The 12,027-nt window shown below is 37.2% G+C and overlaps 1 protein-coding gene across 3 annotated transcripts in view; it reads right to left on the bottom strand.

Moving 5' to 3' along the window:
• The window catches only part of SUGCT (succinyl-CoA:glutarate-CoA transferase), a gene marked incomplete at its 5' end in the record, with an annotated part of 675,080 nt that overhangs the window by 445,911 nt on the left and 217,142 nt on the right, over window positions 1-12,027 (bottom strand). For all 3 annotated transcript variants that reach the window (XM_079711399.1, XM_079711400.1, XM_079711401.1), the window contains one exon: window positions 6,369-6,440. In XM_079711399.1, the coding sequence (XP_079567525.1) occupies window positions 6,369-6,440 (72 nt within the window). The remainder of the gene's footprint in view (window positions 1-6,368; window positions 6,441-12,027) is intronic.

The raw sequence follows: 12,027 nt of genomic DNA, 5'->3' as shown, positions 1-12,027 counted from the left end.
CACCTTCTCTGCGGTACTTCCCACCCCTTTGCTGTGGTTTTTAGCTGTGCTCGTTAACCTCTCATACAAAAGAGGCATAGCAATAAGTAATTTTTGTACATAATAAGTTAACTGGAGTAAATAAGGTTCCTCTAAGGAATTCACAGGCATCTTTATTAAAACTGAAAGCTCATGGTACAAGGAAAAAGAAAACCTTTCCCAACCAGTAAAAAATCCTCAACAGGTAAGGCCTTTCCCTACATGTAAGAAAAATAAACTTTTATATATATATATATATATATATATATATATATATATATATACACACACACACAGTTAAACTAGATTATTTGCCTGGGATTAGAACGCTAAAAAGTGAACTGAAAACTAGAGCCTTAAATAAAAACAAAAGACCAGAGTCTGGATAAATAATAAAAACATCAAATTGGGCTTCCCTGGTGGCGCAGTGGTTGAGAGTCCTCCTGCCGATGCAGGGGACACGGGTTCGTGCCCCGGTCCAGGAGGATCCCACATGCCGCGGAGCGGCAGGGCCCGTGAGCCATGGCCGCTGAGCCTGCACGTCCAGAGCCTGTGCTCCGCAATGGGAGAGGCCACGACAGTGAGAGGCCCGCGTACCACAAAAAAAAAAAAAAAAAAAAAACCATCAAATTGAAAAAAAATGTCCAAGCAATGCTAAAAATTGAGTATATCTTCAACATAAAATTACTTTAAATAATTCCAAGGTCTTTATTTAAGGCCTTGTTTAGGAACAACATTTTTGTTTTTTTGATTTTTGTTTTTTTGATTTTTTTTTTTTGATTTTTTTTTTTGACTGTGTTGGGTCTTCATTGTTGCACGCGGGCTTTCCCTAGTTGCAGCGAGCAGGGGCTACTCTTTGTTGTGGTGCACGGGCTTCTCATTGTGGTGGCTTCTCTTGTTGCGGAGCACGGGCTCTAGGCCCGCGGGCTTCAGTAGTTGTGGCACGTGGGCTCAGTAGTTGTGGCTCGCGGGCTTTAGAGTGCAGGCTCAGTAGTTGTGGCACATGGGCTTAGTTGCTCGGCAGCACGTGGGATCTTCCCGGACCAGGGATCCAACCTGTGACTCCTGCATTGGCAGGTGGATTCTTAACCACTGCACCAGGGAAGTCCCCAGGAACAATATTTTTAACATGACAATTGCTAAAAACTTAAAACATGAATTTTGCGGAAAGGTACTCATTAAACAAAGACTAATTTGAAGAAAAAAATTAATTTTCTAGTGGTAAGTAAATAAATTTGGTAGTAGAATAACTATATTTGGGCCTAATTATATCTTGTGGGGTTTGAAAAAGAAGAAGAAAAAGAAAGAAGAGAAAAAAATATTTTTCCTTCCATATCTTGGCTACTATACGTAATGCTGCAGTGAGCATAGGAGTGCATATATCTTTTCAAGTTAAGTGTTTTCATTTTCTTCAGATATATACCTTTAAGTGGAATTGCTGAATTGTATGGTAGTTCTATTTTTAACTTTTTGAGGAATCTCTATATTGTTTTCCACAGGGGCTACACCCATTTACAATCCCACCCACAGTGCACAAGGGTTCCCTTTTCTCCACATCCTCACCAATATTTGTTGTTTCTTGTCTTTTTCATAATAGCCATTCTGGACAGGTGAGGTGAGATCTCACTGTGGTTTTTATTTGCATTTCCCTGATGATTTGAGATGTTGAGCACCTTTTTTTTTTTTTTTTTTTTACTTACTACTATAAAGGATACAACTCCGGAATAGCCAAATGGAAGAGGTGCACAGGGCAAGGTATGCGGTGGGAGGGTGCAGAGCTTCCATGCTCCACTACCCTCCCATCACCTTGCTGTCTTCACCAGAAGCTCTCTGAATCTTAGAGTTCAAAGGTTTTCATAGAGCTCAATCTCCAGTCCCCTCTCCCTTTACTGGAGGTTCATAGGTGGGGCTAAAATTTCTAATCCTGGGGACCAACCTATCCTGGGGCTATCTAGGGACCCCACCCTAAGTCACCTCAGTAGCATAAGCTCAGGTGTGATTGAAAGGAGCTTGTTGTGAATAACAAAAAACACTTCCATCATTCAGGAAATTTCGAGGGTTTTAGGAACTCTGTGTAAGAAATCGGGGACAAAGCCTAAATGTATTTTTGTATTTTACCACTTCATAGAAGGAGAAAGAAAAACCCACTTCTATCCTACCACCCAAATATGGTCTGTATTAGCATTATGGAATACTTCCAGGCTTTTTTGTGAATTTTGAGTACTATATTTATATTAGCATGGCAAACATTTTTTGCTAATATTTATATTGAAAAAACTTATCGCTATTGCTTTATGAATGTCACTCAGATCTCATCTTAATGTTATTTCTTCAGAGAGACTTTCCCCTGACAAGCCAGCCACTATTTTAACACAGTAGCCTATTTTAATTCTCTGCATGGCACTTACCATGGATCATTTTGGAGTTTTGTGTATTTATTTATTGTCACTCTCCCACTGAGCATCTTTCATGTACCTGTCAGCCATCTATATGTCTTCTTTGGAAAACTGTCTATTCAGAACTTCTGCCGATTTTTTAATTGGATTGTGTGGGTTTTTGCTATTGAGTTGTATGAATTCTTTACCTATTTTGGGTATTAACCTATAATCAGATATATGATTTACAAATATTTTCTGCCATTCAGTAGGTTGCCTTTTCATTTTGTCAATGATTTCCTTTGCTGTGCAGAATCTTTTTACTTTGATGTAGTCCCACTTGTTTATTTTTGCTTTTATTGCCTTTGCTTTTGCCAATAAATCTTCACCAAGGCTGATGTCAAGAAGCTTACCACCTATGTTTTCGTCTAAGGGTTTTATGGTTTCAGGTCTTATATTGAAGCCTTTATTCTATTTTGAGTTAATTTTTGTATATGATGTAAGATAGTGGTCCAGTTTAATTCATTTGCGTATGACTGTCTATTTCCCACCACTATTTATGGAAGAGATTGTCCTTTCCCCATTGTATATTCTTGGCTCCTTTGTCATGAATTAACTGACCACATATGAGTGAATTTAGTTTCAGCTCTCTATTCTGTCCCATTGATCTGTGTGTCCATTTTTATGCTAATGACATACTGTTTTGATTACTATAGCTTTGTAATATAGTTTGAAATCCAGGAGCATGATGCCTTCTCCCTGTTCTTCCTTGTTCTTCTTTCTCAAGACTACTTTGGCTATTTAGGGTCTTTTGTGGTTCCATACAAATTTTATAATTGTTCTATTCCTGTAAAAAATGCCACTGGAATTTTGATAGGGATTGCACAGAATCTATAGATGGCTTTTGATAGTACTGACATTTTAACAGTATTAATTCTTCCAATCCATGAGGACAGAATATCTTTTCATAATATCTTTTCATTTATTTGTGTCTTCTTTAATTTCTTTCATCAATGTCTTAAAATTTTCAGTGTATGGGTCTCTCACTTCCATGGCTAAATTTATCCCTAGGTATTTTATTCTTTTTGGTGCAACTGTAAGTGAGGTTGTTTTCTTAATTTCCATTTCTGGTAGTTTGTTATTAGTGTACAGAAACACAATAGATTTTTGTATATTGATTTTTATATCATACAACTTTGCTGAATTCATTTACTGTTCCAATAGATTTTTGGTGGAATCTTTAGGATTTTCTAACTATAAAGTCACGTAATCTGCAAGTAGAAACAATTTTACTTCTTCCTTCCCAGTTCTGATAACTTTTCTTTCTTTTCCTTGCCTGATTGCTCTAGCTAGGACTTCCAATTCTATGTTGAGTAACTTTGGTGAGAGTGGGCATCCTTGTCTTGTTCCTGATCTTAGAGGAAAAGCTTTCAACCTTTCACCACGAAACATGATGTTAGCTGTAGGCCTGTCATATATGGCCTTTATTATGTTGAAATATGTTCCTTCTATACTTAATCTAAGAGTTTTTTATTATGAATATTTAATTTGTCAAATACTTTTTCTATGCCTATTGAGATGATCATGATTCCTTTCTTTCATTCTAATAATATGATATATCACATTGATTGATTTGTGTTGTGTTGAAACATCCTTGCCTCCCAGAAATAAACCCCACTTGATGATGGTGTAAGATCCTTTTAATGTATTGTTGAATTAAGTTTGCTAATATTTTGTTGAATTTTCACCTCTGTGTTCATTAGGGACATTGGCTTGTAGTTTTCTTTTCTTGTGGTGTCCTTGCTGGGTTTTGGCCTGTAGTTTTCTTTTCTTGTGGTGTCCTTGCTGGGTTTGGTATCACAGTAATGCTGACCTTGTAAAATGAATCTGGAAGTGTTCCCTCCTCTTCTATTTTTGGAAGAGTCTGAGAATGACTGGCACTAATTCTTCTTTGAATGTTTGGCAGAATTTTCCAATCTGGTCCTATACTTTTGTTTGTTGGGAGGTTTCTGATTACTAATTCAATCTCCTTACTAGTAATCAGTCTCTTCAGATTTTCTATTTCTTCATAATTCAGTCTTGGAATGTTGTACATTTCTAGGAATTTATTCATTTCTTCTAGGTTGTCCAAATTGTTGGCATATAATTGTCCATAATAGTCCCTTGCAATCCTTTGTATTTCTGTGGTATCAATTATGACACCTCCTCTTTCATTTCTGATTTTTTTTTGAACCTAGCTAAAGGTTTGTCAATTTTGTTTACCTTTCAAAGAACCAGCTCTCAGTTTCACTGATCTTTTCTATTGTCTTCTTAGTCTCTATTTCATTTATTTCCACTCTGATCTTTGTTATTTCCTTCCTTCTACTAACTTTGGGCTTTGTTTGTTCTTCTTTCTCTAGTTCCTTGAGGTGAAAACATAGGTTGTTTATTTGAGGTTTTTCTTGTTTCTTGAGGTAGCCATCTATCGCTATGAACTTCCCTCTTACAACTGCTTTTACTGCAACCCATAAGTTTTGGTATGTTGGATTTCCATTTTCATTTGTCTCAAAGTATTTTTTTAATTTCTTTTAATTTCTGCATTGATCCAGTCATTTTTATAGTTGCATGTTGTTTAATCTCCACACATATGTGATTTTCCAGTTTTTTTCTTGTAATTGGTTTCTAGTTTCATACCTCTGTGGTCAGAAAAGATGCTTGATATGATTTCAATATTCTTAAATTTATTAAGACTTGTTTTGTGGCCTGACATATAATTTATCCTGGAGTATGCTCCATGGGCACTTGAGAAAGAATGTGTATTCTGTTGCTTTTAGATGGACTGTTTTTTATATACCTGTTTAGTCCATCTGGCCTAACTTAAGACCAATGTTTCCTTATTAATTACCTGTCTGGATGATCTATCCATTCATGTAAGTGGGGTAGTAAAGTCCCATACTATTATTGTATTGATGTCTAGTTCTTCCTTTAGCTCTGTTAATATTTGCTTTCTATATTTATGTGTTCCTATGCTGGGTGTGTAAATATTTACAAATGTTATATACTCTTGTTGGACTGACCCCTTTATCAGTATGCAATGCCCTTTTTTGTCTCTTATCACAAAAGTCTATTTTGTTGGATATAAGTATTGCTACCAGAGCTTTGTTTTGGTTTCCATTTGTATGAAATACTTTTTACATACCTTCACTTTCAGTCTGTGTGTGTCCTTACATCTGAAGTGAGTCTCCTGTAGGCAGCATACATATGGGTCTTGTGTTTTTATCTATTCATCTACTCCATGTCTTTTGAATGGTGAATTTAGTCCATTTACATTTAAAGTAATTATTGATAGGTATGTACTTACTGCCATTTTGTTAATTGTATTCTGATTGTTTTCTAGTTCCTCTGTTCCTTTCTTTTTCTCAGAAAAAAAATCCTGGCATTAAAAATCCCTTTAAAATGACTTTTTCCTTTTTGTTTGGACTAGTAGGTCAATTTTTAGTATAATTTAAGCTACTATGATTCTTCATTTAAAAATACAGCCAGGGCTTCCCTGGTGGCGCAGTGGTTGGGAGTCCGCCTGCCGATGCAGGGGACACGGGTTCGTGCCCCGGTCCGAGAGGATCCCGCATGCCGTGGAGCGGCTGGGCCCGTGAGCCATGGCCGCTGAGCCTGCGCATCCGGAGCCTGTGCTCCGCAACGGGAGAGGCCACAGCAGTGAGAGGCCCACGTACTGCAAAAAAATTTAAAAAAAAATAAAATAAAATAAATAAAAATAAAAATACAGCCAGATACATCAATTTTACAAAACCAGAGTGCTAATTTAGACCCTGTCCTTAGCATTTGTAAGCATAGAAAAAGCATACTTTTAGGTGCTAACACAGGGAGTCTTGAGTATACACTTAGCAACATTGTTCTAGGCAAAACTGAATTTTCCTGGCTTTGTGCAAAATGAGTTGTTGCATATATTATCCACCCATCCCAAATATTATAGATTACCTTGCACACAGTAGCAAACTGTTGGTTATTTCCTGCTCCGACTACAAGATATCCATCCTTGGTTTTAAAAGCCTAAAATAAATACATACATACATAAATATATAATTTTACATATTGAGAATACCACAAAAATTGTCTTTAATTTTTCAAACTTTTATATAGAATCCTTGTTCTAAAGTAATGTTATTAGTTAAATCAATATCAACTAATTAGTATATATTTCTCTTATATTTGCATAGTTGTCATTTGAGGTTTTCAAAGCACTTCCTATCTCTTCTACTAACTGTTATACCATTGGAAGCAGGGGGGAAAATGTGTGACTTAGAAAAATAAAGAAAATACTGGATTTTTATTATAATTCATAACATCAAATTCTATATTCATTATAGTATGGATTAATGTTGGATTTTCCCAAAACTCTGTGTTTAGTTTGTTCCCAGTTTTTCTCATAGGGCAAAAAGAATGATGGTACATTGTTTTCTACAAAGCATACAAAGAATACATGCAAAAAAGGCAGGAAATAAGGGAGGGAGGAGAGAAGGAGGAAAGAAAGGAGAGTGGGGTGGAAGGAAGATGAGGAATGGAGCTATATTTTTGTCTTTGAAAATCTTAGATATAAACTTTTGGGTAATTTTCACTTTCTAGTAAGTGAAAAATGACACACCTGGACCTCATGTGGCCTTATATACCTGAGAATGCCTGTTCCTTTTAGGGGACATGTTCATTTGGTAAAAGCCAGACATATTAGTAACTGATGCCTCCACCTCCCATAGCCTTAGCCCCATGGAGTACTTTGCGGCCCTCCCTGATCCACATTTGATCACAAGGATGGTCAGAGGAAACAAATTTTACCCTCAGAAGGCCTCATTCCTGCTTTCTTTAAGTAAATGAGTTGCTTTAGTTTCCTCTCTATGTAAAACTTGCTCTGTATCTTCAACTACTTTTTCTTCACTTACTCCTGCCTCTGAGAAAGATAACTTCTATCTTCCTTGGCATATCTTACTCCTAGGCTAATGACCTTAGTTTTACCTTCACTCACACCCTTCAGAACCCTGCTCAATTAACTTTTATGTCTTCATTTCCACTGGATCCTTTCCTTCTGCTTACATGTAAGCTCATGCTTACACTAAAAATAAAATTTGTGGCTTCCCTGGTGGTGCGGTGATTAAGAATCCACCTGCCAATGCAGGGGACACATATTCAAGCCCTGGTCCAGGAAGATCCCACATGCCGCGGAGCAACCAAGCCCGTGCGCCACAACTACTGAGCCTGTGCTCTAGAGCCTGCATGTCACAACTACTGAGCCCGCGAGCCTAGAGCCCATGCTATGCAACAAGAGAAGCCACCGCAATGAGAAGCCCATGCACCACAATGAAGAGTAGCCCCCACTCACCGCAACTAGAGAAAGCCCGCACATAGCAACAAAGACCCAATGCAGCCAAAAATAAATAAATAAAATTTTTAAATAAATAAATAAAATAAAATAAAATTTGCATCAATCCTGACACCCCTCTCAAGCTATCTTGAAATTTTCTCCCTTCCCTCTATCTCTAAATAATATTAAAGTGCCAGTTCTTCACCAACCACCACATTCCAGTGCCCTTTGTCATCAGGATTCTTATCCTAACACTACACTGAAATAATTCTTTCTTGACCCCTCTGTATTATTTGGTACTGTTAACCATACCCTCCTTCAGGAAACTGTCTTGTCTCTAGGCTTTGTCTGGGTTCATCTCCAATCTCTCTGACATGTTTTCCACATGCCCCTTTTACAGGATTATCTTCTCCTAACCTTCAGCATTACTTAAGCATCTGTATTTGGTCTTTTACTTCACTTGCTTCTTATGGTAGCCACTAGCCACATGTGAGTATTAAATTTAAATAAACTAAAATTAAATCAGCCAGTCACAAAAGACTACAAATTGTGATTCCATTTATATGAAATGTCCAAAATGGGCAAATCAATGGAGACAGAAAGATTAGTGCCTGCCTAGGGCTGAGGAAGTTGGGGAAATTTGGAAAGTGACTGCACTAGTACCGGCTTTCTTACTGAGGCAATGAAAATGTTCTAAAATTCACTGTGGTAATGGCTGCACAACTCTGTGAATGCACTAAAAACCACTGAATTGTACAGCTTCAATGGATGAATTGTATGGTATGTGAATTATATCTCAATAAAGCTGTTATTAAGAAAAATTAACAGTTCAGTTACACTGACATACTAGCTACATGTCAACCATTCAATAGCTATATGTGGCTAGTGGGTGTCATGTGAGACAGTCCAGATAGAGAACATCACAGAAAGTTCTGTAGTACAGTGTAGGTAGACTCAATTGGTTGACTGTATTTTTTTTTCTTTTATTCTTCCTATATACTATGTGGTATCTGAAGAATGTGAGGCAATTAATAAATGGTTATAAAATGTTAATAAATCACTCAAATGATTGCTTCCGTATAATAGAGTTGTGGCTAAAATGGATCTCAAGCAAAACACTATAATCGGGTTTTATTTTATTTACATTTTTGCTTGATTTGGAAATTAATGCTACTGAGATATTACATGAACTATTTTAAATGTTTGTATTCCCTTATCCACCAGGCAAGGGAATATAAAAGCAAAATTAGTGTTATACCTAATGCATTAGTGTTTCTTAAACTGCAGAAAGGAGGTCTACAACAGAGCTATGAGTGAGGACAAGGATTTTGAGCAGAGATGTCTCAACAAACCATTGATAATTACGAAGTTACACGGGTTGTTTGTTGGCTTTCTTTTTTATGGGGGAAGGGTGAGTTGGGGAGTGGATAAGTAATGTGAAGTAACAAATGTGTGTTGCCAAGTATAACATGAAGAAAGGTTTTCAAAATTTTGGATCAGTGACATGTTCAATGAGTTTACATTTTGGAGGGTGTTCATTTCCTTTTAATTAATAAAGAAGTGCCTGTTTCTTCCTTAAGCCTGAACCATAACATGAAACATATTTTTACCAATATAATTTTGTTTTTAATTTTAAGCAGAGGTAATTAGTTAATGACCATTGGAAAGTAAATACTGAATAGCAGCTCAGCCACCAGGATATAATTAGACTAAGGTTCACCAAGTAGATTTGTTAGGATGAAGGTAAGATTATGAGTTCTTTACATGATTATTTGTTCCCTGTTATTATTGCTACAGTGTTTATTTAATAAATATATTTAAGTAAGAATTTTAAAGTACTATATTTTGCTATATACTGAATGTTTATATCCTCCTCAAATTCATAGGTTGAAATCCTAACCCCCCAGTGTGATGGTATTAGGAGCAAGAACACAGCCATCTCTGAACCAGGGAGTAGGCCCTCACAAGACATCAAATCTGCCAGCACCTTGATCTTGGACTTCCTAGCCTTGAGAACTGTCAAGAAATAATGAAATAAGAAATAAATGTCTGCTGTTTTAGCCACCCAGTCTATGGCATTCTGTTATAGCAGAAATTGGTACTGAGAAATGGAGTGCTGTAACAAATACCTAAAAATGGGGGAGCAGCTTTAAAACTGGGTAATGGGTAGAAGCTGGAAGAGTTTTGAGGTGCATGCTAGAAAAAGTCTGCATTGCTGTGACTGGACTCTTAGGGGCAATTCTGTTGAAAGCTCAGAAATAAAAGAGAGTTGTAGAGAAAGCCTCAGTCTTCTCAGAGAATACCTAGGTAATGCTGAACAGAATGTTGGTAGAATGCTGGGCTTAAAATTATAGTGATGAGGTCACAGATAGAAATGAAGAACATGATACTGGAAACTGGAGGAAAGGTGATCTTTGTTATAAAGTGGCAAAGAACTTAGTTGAATTGTGTTCATGTTCTAGCGTTTTGTAGAAGGTAGAATTGCAAGTGATGAAACTGGATATTTAACTTAAGCTATTTCTAAGCAAAATATTGAAGGTGTGACTTGGCTCCTCCTGACTGTACAATATAAATAAATATAAATATAGTGCAAGTTAAGACAAGCAAAGAGGAAGCAGAAATGAAAGATTTGGAAAATTCTCAGCCCATCAATACTGTAAAAAATGAGAAGGTATGGTCAGAAGGAAACACTAAGGGGATGGCCAAGTGACTGTTTAAGGAGATGTCCTTCAGTAGGTGAATGGGTAATGCACTGTTATACGTCCAGAAAACGGAATATTTTTCAGCACTAAAAAGAAATGAGCTATCAAGCCATGAGAAGACACGGAGGAACCTTAAATGCATATTACTAGGAAGCTAATCCGAAAAGGCTACATACTGTATGATTCTCAACTATATGACAATCTGGAAAAGGCAAAACTATGGACACAGCAAAAAGATATCAATAGTTGTCAGAGACTGTGGGGAGGGAAAGATGAATATGCACAGTATAGAGAATTTACAGGGCAGTGAAAATACTCTGTATGATACTACAATGGTGGATAAGTGTCATTTGTCTAAATCCATAGAACGGACAACACCAAGTGTGAGCCCTAATGTAAACTATGAATTTTGGATGATTATAATATGTCAATGCAGTTATACCAATTTTACATGTGCATGTGTAGGGGGAGGAGATATACGGGAAATTTTCTATACTTTCTGTTCAATCTGGAACCTAAAACTGCTCTAAAAAATTAATTTAAAAAAAAGAAAAGCAAGAAGCATCCTCGTGGTGGTGATAAAGTTCTGTATCTCCATGTCAATATCCCGGTTGTGATATCGCACTAGAGTTTTGCAAGATGTTACCAATGGGATAAACTGGGTAAAGGGTACACAGGCTCTATCTCTACTATTTCTTAAAATATGCGTGAATCTACGATTATTTCAAAGTTGTTCTTAATTTTTTAAAAAGATGATGGCGTATTAGATTAGGGCCCTGACAACAGAGGAGGAAGAAAATGGGTTCAAGAAATATTTAGGTGTAAAATCTACTCATTTGGTAATCTACTAGTTGGTAATGACTTGAATATGATGGTTAAGAGTTGAAGGCTGAGGAAGAAGAAGGTGTCATGGGTAACGTTTAGGATTCTGAAGAACTTCTGAGATACTCCAGTGGAAATTTCAAGTGAGCAGGACTTGGGGACCAGATGAAAGGCTGAACTGTAGATAAAACTTGGGAGCCACTGGCTTATAATCTATAAGTGAAGCTATCACATAGATGAAGTCATTTAGGAAGAGAGTTCAGACTGTAGAGTGGGAATAAAAGGGAGCCAAGGGATAATCTGAAGGCCACCCCCATTTGAAACCCAGGCAGAAGAGGAGTTAGCCAGGGAATAAGATGAGGACTGAAGAATGCCCACAAGGTGGTCTTTCATCAACTCAGCAAGTGCTGTGCTGGTGTCACAAAGTGGACAGCATGCAGTTTGAAATGGATCAAGGATTAAGGAACAGTTACGGAGATACGGAGATGGAGAGAGAACATGTGAACATCTGTTTGAGAAGTCTGACTGTGAAGAGGGAGAATAAGCAAAAGACTGAGAACACAGGATGGGCAGAGGTGCAGATACAGGTCCCCGTGATGGTCTGGTGATGGGAGGTTGAGGAAGTTCCCGGTGCTTCTATATGCTTGTGAACTAAGGGGTGAAGTCATCAGCTGAGAGCAGCGCTGGGATAAATGAGACTGGAAGACCAAAAAGAGTGGAGACGTTCTGATGTATCATTGAAGAGAAAGGGACAGAAAAG

Source organism: Hyperoodon ampullatus (genome assembly GCF_949752795.1).
Source record: "Hyperoodon ampullatus genome assembly, chromosome: 9".
Lineage (NCBI taxonomy): Eukaryota > Metazoa > Chordata > Mammalia > Artiodactyla > Ziphiidae > Hyperoodon > Hyperoodon ampullatus.
The sequence above is the reverse complement of the archived record's forward strand: the minus strand, read 5'-3'. Positions and strand labels throughout refer to the sequence as shown.